Source organism: Galeopterus variegatus, unplaced genomic scaffold (genome assembly GCF_000696425.1).
Source record: "Galeopterus variegatus unplaced genomic scaffold, G_variegatus-3.0.2 Scaffold4198, whole genome shotgun sequence".
Taxonomy (NCBI): domain Eukaryota; kingdom Metazoa; phylum Chordata; class Mammalia; order Dermoptera; family Cynocephalidae; genus Galeopterus; species Galeopterus variegatus.
In genome coordinates, this window is record NW_007730309.1 from 28,717 (window position 1) to 45,449 (window position 16,733).

The 16,733-nt window shown below is 42.9% G+C and overlaps 1 protein-coding gene across 1 annotated transcript in view; it reads left to right on the forward strand.

Annotated features, from left to right (window-relative positions):
* Nucleotides 1-16,588: 16,588 nt before the first annotated feature.
* PDZD8 (PDZ domain containing 8) overlaps nt 16,589-16,733 on the forward strand; it is an 88,461-nt gene continuing 88,316 nt past the window's right edge. The window contains exon 1 of the mRNA XM_008586983.1: nt 16,589-16,672. Within this exon, the coding sequence (XP_008585205.1) occupies nt 16,589-16,672 (84 nt within the window). The remainder of the gene's footprint in view (nt 16,673-16,733) is intronic.

The window sequence follows — 16,733 nt, forward strand, 5'->3', positions numbered from 1 at the left end:
TAACCAACCAAACCTTATTTGGAAACACAAATGCTAGGTCAGCAAAAAGGGAAGGCGTTTGCAATCAGATTGATATCGCCAACAATACTTAGAAATTTATCCAGGTTCCATGTAGCTCAAGGAAAGCCAGGTCTGTCTTTTCCTCCTAAGGAATTTGCCTGCCTTGATCAGTAAAATCTGATGCCCAGGGAATTTCTTTGTCTGCCTTTTGAAGGAAAAATGTTTTCGTGGCTGACTTTCATGCAGCAGGAAATGAGCTTCACTAACAGAAAGGAATAATATGGTCACCATAAGGATTTCCTCATTGGAAGGGAATTCAAACACTTCAGTAGGTGCCAGGGGAGATTTAACCACAGACTTTCTGGTAGAGGGGGCTGAAGTGAAAGTGAAGCAAATAGAAATAGCAACCTACTGACAGCTGGGCAGGAGTCCTGGGTTCAAGTCCCTGCTGGGGGACCTTGGGCAAGTCACCTCTCCTCTCTTTCTTCTGGAAAATGAAGAGTTTTAAAATCATGCGTTCATTCTACAAAGATGTGTGGCTGGAGCAAGAAGCCAGTGTGTGTGGAGAGTAATGAGGTGGAAAGCAGGAGATGTGGCTAGAGAAGTAACAGGGACCAGGATATTTGGAACTTTGAAGTTAGCTGTAAGCATTTCAGTTTTTATCTTGCATGACATAGGTAACTGTATTAGTGCCTTATGGCTGCTATGACAAATTACCACCAACTTAGTGGCTTGAAACAACATAAATTCATTATCTTATAGTTCTGGAGGTCAAAAGTCTGACCTCCAGCAGTTCTCACTGGACTGAAATCAAGGTGTTGTCAGGGCTGCATTCCTTTCTGGGAGCTCTATGGGAAAATCCATTTCCTTGCCTTTTCCACCTCTTAGAGGATGCCAGCAGCATTCCTAGTTCAGAGCCTCCTTCCATCTTCATCTCACATCACATCACTCTGACCTTCCCTTCTGCCTCCCTCTTCCACTTTTAAGGACCTTTTTGATTAAACTGGATAGTCCAAAATAATCTCCTTATTTTAAGGTCAGCTGACTAGCAACCTCAATTCCACCTGCAATATTAATCCCCCTTTGCTATATAACGTATGACGTATTCATGAGTTCTAAGGATGAGGACATGGACGTCTTTGGAAACCATTACTCTGCCCACCACAGGAACCATAGAAGAGTTCTGGGAAGATGAGCAACATGATCAGACTCGGGCTTTAACACAGCCATTGTGGTAAAGGTGGCAAGAAGTGGATTAATTCTGAATATATTTTGGAGGTAGAGCCAACAGGACTTGTTGACAGAGTGGATATAGATATGAAAGAAAGAAAAGAGTCAGGGACAGCACAAGACTTTTGTCCTGAGCAACTGGAAGGACAGAGGCACCATTGACTGAGATGGGGAGGACTATCTGCAGAACTATTGACAGATGAATATCTGCTCAGTTACACACACAGCACATCATTCCACACCCAAGCAGAGATGTCTGGTAAGCTGTTGGAAATACAAGTTTCCTAGAGGAGTTCAGGATGAGTAAGTACATTTGGAAGTACAAGCATATGAACAGTATTTAAAGCCATGAGGCTGAATGAGATCACTTAAGGAGTAAATGTAAATACAGAAGAGGTGAGTGTGCTCTTGAGTTTGCATCCACTGGAAGATCAAGGGCTTTCCATCTCCAAGCCTGTTGCTGCATCAGCATGTTGTTCTCCCCCACAACTGCCTACCCCTGTTTTTCCAAAGGAGCACAGCTGCTATGATTTGAACATGTCCCCCCAAAGCATGTGTTGAAAACTTAATCCCCAATCCAACAGTGTCAGGAGGTGGGGCCTAATAGCAGGTGTTTGGATCATGAGGGTTCCACCCTCATGAATGGATGACTGCTGCTTACAAAAAGATTCAAGTTCCATCTCTTGCTGTCTCTTGCCATGTGACACCTTCCACCATGTTTTGACACAGCAAGAAAGCAGCCCCTGGATCCTGGACTTTCCAAACTCCAGAATCATGAGCCAAATTAACTTCTATTGTTTATAATTACTCAGTCTTAGGTATTCTGTTAGAGCAGCACAAAATGGACTAAGACAATAGCTAATACTGATGCCTCCTCTGCCAGTCTGATACAGCTTTCTAGTGCCAGTTCTCTCTCTACCTGAGCCTCTTTCCTCAAACAAGTGGTCTCAAAGCCTCAGGAGAAGAATAAGGTGAATCTTTCTGACCAAATTAGAGAGTACGTCATGTAAATATATTCCTGCACTTAACAAATATCAGTTGAGCACTGACCATGTGCCAGGCCCTGTGCCCAGTACTGGGAAACTATGGTTTACAAGATATACATTGCACAAGTGGTGACAGGAAAGCATGAAGAATACTGCATCAGGACTGGATTTGGCTGCTAGTAACCAAGCCCTGAGAAAAAGTAGCTTGACAGCTTAAAAGGAATTTTTTTTCCTCCAATGTAAAAGAAGTGCAGAGGTGGGGATTGCAAGGTTGAGTGCAGCTTCAATGTCATCAGTGCTCCAAGCTTCTTCTGTCTTTCTGCTTAACCATTTTGGTGTGTGGTATCTATCCTGAAGCTTACCACATGATTATAAAATGACCACTGCAACTCCAGCCATCACATCTGTATCCCAGGCAGAAAGGAGGGAGAGGGAAGGACAAAAAAGAAATGCGGTATGACAAATCAGAACTCTTTAAAAAGCTCCCAACCAATAACTTCTGCTTGTAGCTCATTGACCACTCTTACCTGCAAGGCTGGTTGGAAAATGTCATTTTTAAAGCTGAACAATTTGCTGCTCCCAAATTCTTCTTTGAAATAAAAGAAGGAATGAATGGATATTGGAGAGGAAATTAGGAGTTTCTGCCATAAGCAACAGGATAGGGTAAATACAAGATGTTATATGAGCATAGAGCAAGGGCCAAGCCTAGGGTAGGGCTGGAGGAGTCTCCTAGAGAGGAATATTTAATCTATACTTGAAGAGTAGGTTGCCTGCAAAGGGAAGAGGCAGAGAGTTTCAGGTGGAAGGAGCAGCATGTGCAAAGGCCTGGCGGTAAGAAGAAAAAGTCTCAAGGAGGAATCACAGGACATTCAGAAAGGCTGAAGGGTAGCTTGTGAGCAGGGAAAGTGTTGAGCTGAAAGAGATAGAAAAGGGTCAGATCATGAAAGGCCTGAGGGACCATGCTCAAGACTTAGCACTTTACCTGAGCCTATGGGGAGCTGCTGAAAGATTTTAAGCAGGGAGTAGCTGAATTTGGCTTGGCTGCAGAGTGGAGGATGCAGTAAGGAGAGGAGAGTTGGAGGTGGGCAGACCAATTAAAGTCTAGGGTGAATATAAATGCTGACTAAGTCATCCTCTATCCAAAAAGGATCTGATTATAGGTGTCTCAGGAAGGGGACCAATCAAAATGACCTTCTGAGAGGCCTCACAGCTCCGGAATTTAGTTCAGTTTCTGAATTGTAATGAAGGAGAGCCAAAATTGATAGCCTCAAACGGGAGATAAGATTTGAGATTGGCAAGTCTAGTAATTGAAGTATAAAGTAGATAAAATTTAGAGCTATTGTTAGATTCTCCTGAATGCACTATTAGAAGCAGTTTTTCATTTCATTTGAGAAAGAGAAATAACCAATACTTTGTGAAGCAAGCACGAGGTGTGTATGGAGACAGTAAAAAGAAGAGGCACCAGGAGTTAGGAGCCCAGGCTTGTGATCCAGGCTCTGACTCTGTCTTGCTGTGTAGCTTGAGAGAAGCTGCAGAATCTGGGTTTCCTTGCCAAGGTCATCCCATTCTCTGGGCCAATGTCCCTATGTGGGTGACAGACCTGCTGCCTGCTCCTCCATGTTGCCTTGCTTTGGTAATGGAACCCCTATCTTTCTGCTGAAAATCTCAGTTGCCTTGGAATCCTTCCTCTTTATCCACTTAATTCACAACCAAATTCCACTGACTCTTCCTCTAAAATGTCATTTAAATCCAACCTACTGCATTGCCTTAGTCTAGACCCTGATCAACTCTTGCCTGGATTCTGCCAAAAGCTCCTCATGAGTCTTACTTCCCTTCAATACAGACTCCCCTTGCAGTCTGCTACCAGTTATATATTAAAACACATCCAGTTCATCCATCTATCCATTCATTTAAATATACATACATTTGCCTATCCATCCTATAAGCATGCTCCCTAGTAGATATATTTGGGGGCTGAGGATATAAAGAAAAGAAAGCCATGGTCTTTACTCTTGAGGAGTTCACAAGTAGACTTGTGATTCAGAGCAAGTAACAGGGAATCTCAGAACATGGTAAGGAATGCTGTTTCTGAGGTGAGCTCAGAATCACTGAGTACAATGGAGAAACTCCTAACCCAGACTTAAAGAAGGTTAGGAAGGAAGGGGGCCTGAGCAATCAGGGAAAGCTTCCTGGTAGAGGTGACCCTCAAGTTCAGGTTTGAAAAAGCCCAAGTAGGAGTTATTCAGGCAATAGGCAGGGGGATGGGTGACCAAAGGATGTTCAGATCAGAAGGAAAAGGATTCATTCATGTACCCACAAATATTTAGGGAGCACCCACTATTTGCTAAGCAAGAATAGCAAGAATAAGGGAGGTAAGGTTGCTTGCTCAGGGGGCTGCAAATGATACTCCATGGCTGATGAGCAGGGCTAGGCTCAGGGCACTCAGGCCAAGGCACTCACCTTGGGTACAAAATTTAAGGGGACACCAAAAAACTCAGTCATCAAAATAAATAATAGTTAATTCAATGTCTAAAAAATAAAAATATGGGCCGGCCCGTGGCTCACTCGGGAGAGTGCGGTGCTGACAACACCAAGGCCCCGGGTTCGGATCCCATATAGGGATGGCCAGTTAGCTCGCTGGCTGAGCATGGTGCTGACAACACCAAGTCAAGGGTTAAGATCCCCTTACCGGTCATCTTTTAAAAAAATAAATAAATAAATAAAAATAAAAAAATAAAAACATAAAATCCATGATAAATAAAGACAGAATCTGATAGCGCCATACCAAGAAATATTGGACCCTGAGCAAAAGGAAAAATGTACACCTCTGCATACACATTTTTACATATTTTCAGTGGTTAATTTGTTTCAGAACACTGAAGTTGTTGAAACTATATTGAAAATTTGAAAAGCCAGTGTATTAAAATTCACATTATTTTAAATTTAAATATTTTATTTGTACCAAAACCAGAGTTTATCATTTTACTTTCCTGGCATTAATGGAAGTAAATGCTTCAATAATATCTTCAAAATCTACTTTGGGAGTAGTGAGAGAGCAGGCAAGAGTGGAAGCAAAGACCAGATTGCCATGCTAATGAGTTTGGACCAATTCTAAAGGAATATGGCCTTCAAGTGAGAGACTTTGGGGTTAGACAGAGCTTGATCAAATCTCAGCTCCCCCATTTATTAGCTTAGGGACATTTGGCAGGTTATTTATCTGTGTAAGTATCTGTTTCCTCATCCATAAAATAGAGATGACACTACCTACCCCAAAGGGAAATTATGAGGATACAAATCCTTCTAAAGTGCTTAGCACAGTACTTCCCATTTATGTGCACTTGATGTGTGACAGCCATTATTATTAATATGGCTGTGGGGAGCCATTGAAGGACTTTTAGCAATGAAGTGACATGATCGCATTTGCACTAGAGAGAGATCACTCTGGCAACAGTGAGGGAGGCAAGACGGGCAGAGTGATAAGTGAGGAGACAACTGAAAAATTAAAGTCCATTGCAAGAGAAAAGAAGAGGGACTGAAATAAGGCTCTGGACATGTGAATAGAGAAGTGGGGACAAATTTAAGATATGCTAAAGAGATAGAATTAAAAGAACATGGGGGAGGAAGGAGGGCAATTAAGACTGGGACAGTGAGGTGATGGGACCATCACCAAAAATAGGGAACATAAAAGAAGAGCCAGCTTGAGAAGGATGGCTGTAGTGTGCAACAATTAGGATTAAGTTTGACTGAATATAACAGAAAATCCAGCGGTGCTATGATAGTTCCAAAAAGTTATCAGGGATCCAGGCATTTACCTTTCTGCTCTGCCATTTTTAGTATATGGCTTCCATCATCAAAGTCACCTCATGTTCCAAAATAGCTGCTGGAGCTCCAGAAATCCTGACCACATTCCAGACAACCAGAAAGAGGAACAAAAAGGAAAAGCAAAATTGTGTAGCTTTCAGCTGAGTCAATTCCTTTTAAGAGACTCCCAGAAGATCCTACCCAACCCTTCCTACATAGCATAAATCTGTCACGCAGACATACCTAGTAGTAAGGAAGATTGGAGAATAAGAGTCTTTTAGCTAGGTTCATTGTCATTCACAATAAAATATGGGTTATGTTACTAAGGAAGAAGAAAAGGATGGACACTGGGCAAGTAGACAGCAGTCTCTACCAGAAGGAAGACATTCTGCTTTGTTCAGGTTGAGTTGGAAATATTTGGGGAACAAGCAGAGGAGAGATGTGGCTGAAGAAATGAGAGTTGAAGCCTGTAGAATGGATATTCTCATCCGGGTAATTGATGTAGGGTTATAAAAAAAAAATTTAAAAAAAAGAGGGCCAAGGGGAGAATCATGGAAACACGCAACATTTTATGGGCTAATGAAGGAATAGTAGCTATAAAAACAAAACAAAAAACAAAAAGACAAAAAGGGAAATATGAGAATAAATAGTTTTAGTAATGTTTAATCACTGAGGGGTAAAGATTTTTAGGGATCAATCAACCAATCAATAGCCTTCCTCTTCCTTACCTGAGTTCTGAACCAACTAAGAATGAGTACTGGCATCAAATAGAGGAAGATTAAAATGTCAACTTTGTTACTATTTAAAGGTAAATTAGCTTAGAAGGGCATACCAGATTTAAATTTACAGGCACAGGCACAGGCAGAGCTGAACAACCATAGGCCACCAGCACATGCACAGCCACTATCATTGCATGGTAGACAGCTAAGTAGAACACATTCCTCTTGTAGATAAATAGGTTGTCTCCTAAGGAAAACTCGGAAGGACCTGAGATATTTATGCCCAGACTTTTTCCCAAACCTACCAATCAGATAAGTCAGATCAAGGGGGTGGAGAAAGGACAGGAATGTTATATCTACTTGAAACATGAAAAGTGGAAAACAGTGGTTCTCTTCCCTTTCTTCCCTGCCCCATATAAATATGGTCACATAACCCTTAATATTCTAATATTATGATTCTAGTACCCGTCCTGCTATCCCAAGGGTGAGTCTTAGAAGCTCAGTTTAAGGGTTGGCCTCCTGATTGTTCTCCCCTTATCACTGAAGACACATCATGGCTGTGATTGCTTCAGGCTGGAGGACTACACAATGACTACCAGATGACTGGGGCTCCTGAATGCTGTTGTGTTGTGATTGCTGCCAACAAAAAAAGATGTCCTGGGTGGTGTCCATTCTCTGCTGCTGGTGCCATAGGGTGGCTCCCAAGAGCCAATTCTGGTTGTTAAGGATTTGCCACTGAAGTTGGAACTTAATTGTTCTTCCTTAAGCCTGGAGAATTTCATAACAGCCCCCAAATCCACAGCCCTCCAAACTCTCAGCATGTTCTCCTCTCTGTACCCCAGAACTGGCCTGGCTTTCTCATATTACACACACACACATACACACACACACATGCACACAGTGTCAGGGTGACTATGTCAGAAGGAGGCCCAGTAATGGCTGTACACCATACCCTGAGTCAGCCTTCCCCCAGAGCAATCTGAACACTGTCTTGAACCCTGATCCTTGGGCCAGAGTCCTCCTTCATATATCTAACAAATATTTATTGAATCCTTCAGTGGCTCTTAGGGACCACTTCTACTCATGAAAGATGTTTCGATACTAATGAGTCTTAAAAAGGAACAAGTTGTGATAGCCAAAACAATCTCAAAAAAGAACAAAGTTGGGGGCCAGCCCATGGCTCACTTGGGAGATTGTGGTGCTGATAACACCAAGGTCATGGGTTTGGATCCCATATAGGGATGGCCGGTTAGCTCACTTGGGAGAGCATGGTGCTGACAACATCAAGTCAAGAGTTAAGATCCCCTTACCGGTCATCTTTAAAAAAAAAAAAGAACAAAGTTGGAGGGTTCATACTTCCTGATTTCAAAATCTACTACAAAACTACAGTAATCAAGACTGTGTATGGTACTGGCAGAAGGATGGACATATAGGTCAAGGGAATAGAATTGAGAGTTCAGAAATAAACCCTCACATTTACAGTTATTTGATTTTAGACACAGATGGCAAGATGACTCAATGGGGAAAAGAATAATCTCAAAAACTGGAGTGAGACAACTGGATATCCACATGCAAAAGAATGGAGTTGTAGTCCTACCTCATACCACAAACAAAAATGAACTTAAAATAGGTCAAAGATATAAATGTCAGAGTCAAAACTATAAAGTTCTTAGAAGAAAACATAGGCATAATTCTTTATGACCTTAGATTAGACAATGGTTTTTTGGATAAGACACCGAAAGTGCAAGCGAAAGAAAGGAAAAAAATAATGACAATCAAATTTGAAAACTTTTGTGCTTCAAAGGACATCATCAAGAAAGTAAAAAGGGAACCCACAGAATGGGAGAAAAAAATTGCAAATCATATATCTTATAAAGGACTTGTACCTAGAATATATAAAGAACTCATAACTTAAAAATAATGAAGACAAAAAAACAAATTTAAAAATGAGCAAAGGATTTAATAGACATTTCTGCAAAGAAGATATACAAATAGCCAAAAAATACATGAAAAGATGCTCAACATCATTAGCCATCAGGGAAATGCAAATCTAAACCACAATGAGATATTACTTTACACTTACTAGGATGGCTAGAATCAAAAAGACAGATACCTACTACTGGTGAGGAGGTAGAGAAATCAGAACCCTCATGGGAGGGAGAAATGTAACTGCTTGTGGGAATGTAGCTGCTTGTGGGAATGTAAAATGGTGCAGCCACTTGGAAAATAGTTTGGCAGTTCCTCAAGAGGTTAAACATTAATGTTACCATATAACCCAGTATTCCTAGGTATATACCCAAAAGAAATAAAAACATACATCCACACAAACACTTGTACCCAAATTTTTATAGCAACATTATTCATAACAGCCAAAAATGTGAGAATAACCCAAATGTCCATAAACTGATGAATGGATAAACAAATTGTGGTATATTCATATAATATCATTCAGTCATAAAAAGAAATGAAGTATTGAAACATGCTACAACAGGGATGAATCTTAAAAACATTATGCTAAGTGAAAGAAGCCAGACACAAAATACCATACATGATATGATTTCATTTATGTGAAATGTTAGAATAAGAAACTCCATGGAGACAAAAACTAGATTTGGTTGCCTAGGGCTAGGGAGCTGGGGAGGAGGAGGAATGGGGAGTGACTGTCATGAGTGTAAGTTTTCTTTTTGAGATGATGAACATGTTCTAAAATTGATTGTGGTGATGGTTGCACAAATCTGGAAGTATACTAAAAATCAACAAACAGTACACTTTAAATAGGTGTACAATATGTGAATTATATCTCAATAAAGCTGATGTTTTAAAAAGCAAAAAGGTAGGAGTCAGGGTTTTGATCTCTTTCATCCCAGGAGGTTCCTTGACTCTATCGATCCCCTCCCAGCAGCCCGGGGGTATGGACTGGTATGGCCTTTCTTTCTTTCCCCAGAAGGTTGGGAACTATTTGCCTATTGTCTTCACTCCTAAAGTTACCATCCAGGTAAGGTGACCAACTTGTCCCAGTTTGCCCAAGACTTTTCTAATTTAAGCATTGAAGGTCTTGTTCCCAGGAACCCTCTCAGTCCCAGGCAAACTGGAACAGTTGGTCACCCTAGGCGCAGGGGTTTCTTCACAGAAGATTTTCTCCAAGGCAACCTCATGTCACCATCTCTACACACAGAAATTGCAGGCAACTTTAAAGTGACCATTTCTCTTGCTAATAAACAAAAATGGGAGGGTGTGTTTAAAGTTTGACCTTACTTGGTACTCTTTATGGACCTGTCAAGGAATGGAAGTATTTCAAGAAAAAAGGAATGATCCATATTGTCAGATGTTCCTCAGAATTCTGAAAAGAACCAAAAAAAGCTATTGGTTATGGCACAAGGAAGTCACTGGGCCTTTGATGAAAACAGGTTCATGGGGATGGGGGCAGGTGTTCAGGCAGAAGTGAGATTATAGTGGGTTAAGGAGTGAACAGAAGGGAATAAGCAATCAGAGAGAAATAGCTACTCCTTTTAAAAAGCTTGACTCTGTAGGTAAGAGAGAAAAATGGTGGATGGTAGAGGGCAGGATGTTGTTTGGATATGCTTTGTTTTCATTTTGTAAGAATGGAGAGAACAGATCGGGTTTATATGCTGAGTGTAGAGGGTTAGAAATCTTGATTCTCATTTGATTTTTAGAATAGGGTTTTTAGGTAAATGCATCTATGGGACAAAAGTCCTCAGTTTGGGAGACAACAGTCTACAGACAGCATGGCAACAGACCATTTAATCAATTGAAAGTAAATAACATTGATTCTCATTTGATTTTTAGAATAGGGATTTTAGGTAAATACATGTATAGGGCAAAAGTCCTCAGTTTAGGAGATGATGGTCTACAGATCGCGGGGCAACAGCCCATCTAATCAACTCTAATCACTGCTTAGGTATGGGATTGTATACTTTAATGATTTTAGAGCTAACAGGTGGTTGTCATACTGATCCTGCTAAGAGATTTTAAGAATTGCTGAAGGAAAAGATGTGAAAAAATGTTTGCTGGGGCAAGCTGTCTGTTGGTGGAAACTTTAGAGATAATTATACTTAGATTTAATCATAAGAATGTGACTTTGCTTAAATCATTTGAGGAAAGGTTATATTTTAGATAATGATCGCAGTCTAACCAACTTAGCTTTCCACAAATTGTACTTTGGAATGTCACCTTGTTAATTTTACTGATGTTTCCATTGTTTAAGCTACACTTAGCTATGGATAACACTTGTCACAGTGCCCATGTCTTTGTGTCCTTTTGAAATGATTGAATCAACTGATTTTTCTTGTGAAACTTCCTTGTCTTAATAAAAAACAGAAGCTAACTTTGAATCGGGGCTGTACCCAGTTTTCTCCTTCTAACAGAGGAGTTGCTGAGGTGCAGTCCCTTCGGGCTTCTCATTGTATTCATGATGCTTTGAGTAATCCTTTTTTCATCTCCATTACACAGTGAGAAGTGTAACAGCTGAGGAAGAGGAGACGGACCCAAGAGGAGAGTGAGATCATAGCACAAGTAGAGAGTCACCCTTGGACAAAAAGGGTTTGCTTTGGTGTTTTGTTTTTATTTCTTTGCCACAGAAGAGAAGCATAAAAAGATGGGAGTGTCATGCAGGTGAGCGTGGGCCAGAGAAGCAAGGGACTGAGGAAAGGCCAGCCTACAGGCCTCTTTCTTCTCCTGAAGCAGGAGGCTGGGTCCTCTCCTGAGCATCATCATGGGGAGCAGTTCAGGGTGGGAGGCCTGAGACTAGGCAAGTTTCGATGGCACTGTGGTGGGAAATGGGAGAAGATGCTGGCTGGGGTAATGGAGAAAAACATCTGGGTTGCCTTGAGCACCCTAATGAGAATGAAGACCATAAACTTACAGATGCAGAGGGAGGAGGTAGATATCAGGACTGATCCGGCATTGAGGTTTTGCAGGTGGAAGAGGTGAAAGGAAAAGTGGTAATGCCATGCTCTTGCTTAAAAACCTTTGGAGACTTTACAAGGACTGCAAAATAGAATCTTAACTTGCCCTGACATTCGACCCCTCCATAACTCAGTTCACGGCTACCTTATTGTCTTATCTCCATCTTCCTTCACCTCCTCCCTGCACCAATCTTATTCACACCACCCTCCTCCAGTCATCCTGGTCTCAATTTCTCTAAATTCTGGGATTTCCAACTTCTGAATTTTGCCTCCTTCTGATTAGGAAGGACTTCTAATCAAGTGCCAACACAAATTCCATTTGTCCCAAGAGGCCCCCCACCTTCCCCAGCCAGAATTAATCTCTCATTCCCTAAAAGACTAGAATTTCCCATCATGTCTTCTCAATTTTCTCCTCCTCCCTGGAGAAGTTGCCCCACCTACCAGCAGCCCAGAAGCAGCAAACCTTTGGGCATAAATGATTAGATTAGTGAAGCCAATTGGAGATTTCTTTCCCAGCACTTGCGATTGAGCTAGTAGGACACACTGGCTGCCAGAGAAATAGGACCCACTAGATTTAGGTGCAGAGCTGATGCCTTCCAAAACTGCCTGCATGATGAGGCTATGAGGGGAGTAGGAACAAAGAGCCTTGTAGAATAAAATGGCACAGACCTAAAAAAAAAAAAAAAAATGGCACAGACCTGCAGAGATGTAGAGACAAGATACTGAGTGGGGGCTGGGGCAGAGGGAATGAGAGAGAGAAGCAGCCCTCACACTTTGGGGTTCCTGTGAGAGCCCCAGTTGAATGTCTTGTAGCTGAGTTCCTGGAGATATTCCAGTACCCTTAGCACGGATAATTTCAATTAAGTTAGCCCAAGGCAGTCTCTGTTCCTTGCAAGCAACTGTCCCTGCCCCGAACCAGAAGGCACTGCTCCCACAGTACCTCACATGTGCCTCTGCTAGAGCACTATCTTTATCATCAGAGTTATGTAGATATGTCTGCTTCCACCTGGGCCTGGTACGCCTGAGGGCAGGGATTCTGTCCTACTCATTCAGTATCTCCTGAACCTGGCACTTGCTGAATGTTCAAAAAACAGTTGTTGAATTTGAGTTCTCATGGATCGCGAAATAGTTTGATGTATCATTTGTTAGGTAGACATCCTAAACTTCTCTGTGCTTTTCCCCATAGTTTGCTATATTTCATATCATTTTATCGTCCAATTGGCTTTTGTGCTACTCACAAACTCTCCAAATTCACATGCTTTGTCGTCCTCATCCTATTTGATGGTCACAGGGAAGGACTCAGAGTTTAGCAGCATTAGTGGTCCATGCCTTTCTCTAGTTGGTGAGAATATGAGCCTTACCTGCAATCCAACTTTCAGTATTCAACTGCCTTTGACCTTGAAATGGATACTTCCCATGAAGGCTGTCTGGGCAGCTTAATTTCAATGACGTCATTTAAAACACATTAAAAGGTCAGCAAGCAAGCAAAGTACAACTACTTCATTCAAAAAGCTACTCACAGCCTGGCTGGTTAGTGCAATTGGTTAGAGCATGATGTTGATAACTTCAAGGTCAGGGGTTTGGATCTCTGTAATGGCCAAATGCCAAAACAAAACAAAAACCTACTCAGAATCACAGATTTCTTCAGAGCTGGAGCCAGTGGGTCTCAGATTTTTAACTTTCTATTAATCAGCATCAATAATAAAAAAAGAAAGAAAAAGGATATGGCTGAATTTATATTTTTCTAGGGAGTGGCATCAAAAGCAATAAGCTTCTAGGAACATAGCATCATTTCATAAAATAAAAGGCATGTTAACACCAAAATATCAAGAGCATTACCTCCTAATTTAAATATCAAATACAGGCCGGCCCGTGGCTCACTCGGTAGAGTGCGGTGCTGATAACACCAAGGCTGCGGGTTCGGATCCTATATAGGGATGGCCGGTTTGCTCGCTGGCTGAGCGTGGTGCTGACAACACCAAGTCAAGGGTAGAGATCCCCTTACCGGTCATCTTTTTTAAAAAAAAAAAAAAAAGATCTGCTTTCTTTCACTAAACTATTAGAACTGTTAAAATGCCACTTCACCCCACTACACTCAGCTTCTCTTATCAACATTGTGCTATGTGTGCAGTGTAAACGGTACGACTTCTCTAGAGGACATTCTGGCAGTATAGACGAAACATTGAAATGCACATGAGTCTCTGCCCAGCCATTTCCTCTCTAGCAATGTAAATAAATAAATAAATTAAATAAATATCAAATATACTTGACTTTATGGAAACTCATGACATTTTGATTTTCAAACTTTTTAAAAATTTTAAATATTTAAAAATAATAAAGTGCTTAACACTGTGCCTGGCACAATTCTCTGTATATTATCAGTGTTCAATAAATGTTAGTCATTTTTAACATAAGGGAAAATATTTCTCTTATACCTTCCCCAAAAGTTTGCTGAGCTCCTTCATCAATTCGGAATGTGCCCCTCAGGGGACAAGTTTTGCTGAGGAATGGAAAGTCCGTACATAATAGGTTAAGATGATTTGGGGTTCCCACAGGTATTCTGAGGAGTAAAGAAGAGGTGGGAGGAGGTGAGAAGAGGAAGATGCCTGAAAGATGGAGTGTGAGACTGAGAACTCATTTTCATGAAGACCACCAACTTGCCTTGCGGGGGAGGGAGGCAGGTGAGGAATATTTTTAAGATCCAGGATAGGGCCGGCCCAGTGGCGCACTGGATAAGTGCCCCGCTTGGGAAGCGCAGCGGCGCTCCCGCCAGAGGGTTCGGATCCCACGTACAGACCGGTTCCCGCTCACTGGCTGAGCGAGGCGCGGGAGCAGCGCCGAGGGTTGCGATCCCGTTGCCAGTCCCCAGCCCGGTGCGGGGGCAACACTGAGGGTTGCGATCCATTGCCGGACACAGAAAAAGACAAAAAAAAAAAAAAAAAAAAAAAAAAAAAAAAAAAAAAAAAAAAAGATCCAGGATGGGTCAATAAACAGTTTAAAGTTTTTGTATCTCAGTAATGTGAATGTTTTAGTCTGTTTTGTGTTGCTATAACAGAGTTACCTGAGACTGGCTAATTTATAAAGAACAGAGGTTTATTTGGCTTACGATTCTGGGACAGCTGCGTCTGGCACGGGCCTCAGGCTGCTTCTACTCATGGCAGAAAGTGGCAGGCAGCCAGTGGGTACAAGCAGATCACATGGCGAGAGGAAGCAAGAGAGAAAGAGAGGAGGTGCCAGCGTCCTATATACAACAAGCTCTCATGGGAACTAATAGAGCGAGAACTCACTCACTACCCCTCCTCCCCCAGGGAGGGCATTAATCCATTCATGAGGGATCTCCCCCCATGACTCAATTAGTTTCCAACACCGCCACATCGGGGATCAGATTTTCACATGAGTTTTGGAGGGGACAACACATCCAAACTCCATCAGTGAAGAACTGCTTCTGTACTCTACCCACCTCCAGCTTCTGAAACATTTACTACAATGATGCATGAGTGTTATAGGTTTTCGGTGGAAATCAAGGAAAGATCTACATTTCCCATTTGGGCTGAAACAGTATAGAACCAAGAGTGCAGCCCAGAAGCAGAGGCCAAGAGCCAGAGGTGACCACTAGAACAGAAATTGCCTGGAGCTCCTAGAAATCTCAGCAAGGGTTTGGCCTGGTCCCTCAGCAGACATGGGTCTTATGTCTTGGTAGTAATGGAGCCATTCTGGTCTCACACGTGGGCATGAATAGGAAAGGTGAGATTGGCCTGGTTCCAAAGTTCTGTATCTTCCCCAGCTGGGTCAGAATTCTGTTTTAGTTCTAGAATCACCAGTCAAGAGAATCCCTGGCTTGAAGATTTTCAAGGGCTAGGAGGAACACTGCCTTGGCACTTTAGGGCCAGCTAGATCTGCCTGACTTTTAGGTATGAAATATTTGACCCCTGTAGGTCTAAAACTGTTGTGGAGTCCATGTGGTTGGAGGGATATAAGCATTTATGATGTAACCACTAAGTAGCCAGAGGATGTGAGGACTTCACATTGTTGCTGGGCAACCTGGCTTCATTAACTCTAATGGCATTGGTCAAGGCGCTACCCTGTACAAAATCGTCTTAAGTCTTCCCTGATACCCCTCCCCATCTCTCCGTTCTAGTGCACCAGGGAACCGATCAGCGCCCCCTACAATTCTAGCAATCTTTATGTTATGGTACAGAGTAGTGAACAAGAGCTTAGGGTTTAGTGTTAGACAAACCTGCTCCACTATGAGACTCCCGGGCAACTGCCTTAGGCTCTCTGCACCCGTGTTTGCGTCTGTAAAATGGGCGGAGCTAACAATAACTGCCTCGTAGATGGACTCAATGTGGTAACACACACGGGGGCTTAACAAGAGCTTCACAGTGAGTCACTATTCATCTTACAATCACCTGGATAATTCATCTCACTCATCATTACTCCTCTTGGATCTCAATCTTCCTTCTCATTTAAATTTTGGATATCCACCTAGGTGGGGAAGTCAGTCCGCATCTTACGCCCTTTCCCCTCTGTCCCTCCTTTCCAGGGCCCACCATCCTCCAACGCAGAGCGTCTGCTGGTCGGAATGGTGGTCAGCCATGGCCGTCTCTGAGGCAGTCAGTCCTCTCCTGTCATCGGCTTGGGAAGTGTCCGAACGGTCCGCTCAGATCCCCTGCGGCACTACCCTGAAGAGAAAGCCGCCGCCGCCGGCTCCGCCGTCAGGGGCGCGAAGGGAAGAGCCACACTGCAGGACGAAGCAGGCTGCTGCAGAGGTCACAGGCAGGGACCACGGCCAGAGAAGGCGGATGGGCGCCTTACGAGATAACGGGATGACCGGCATCAAGACTGCGCCAAGCCATCTCCGCCGGACCTCCTTATCTTCCAGCCGGTGCCCCCAGATGTCCTCCCAGATCCGGACCACGGCCCCGGGATGACAGCCACGTGGCTGGCGGCGCGCGCCGCCGGGGAATGGAATGTGGGCGTGGGGGGGCGGGGCTGGAAGGGCGCCCGGGAGGTGAGGAAGGACCCGCGTTCGCGCGCTCGGGCGCCCGCTGCCAGGAGGCGCCGCCGGGAAC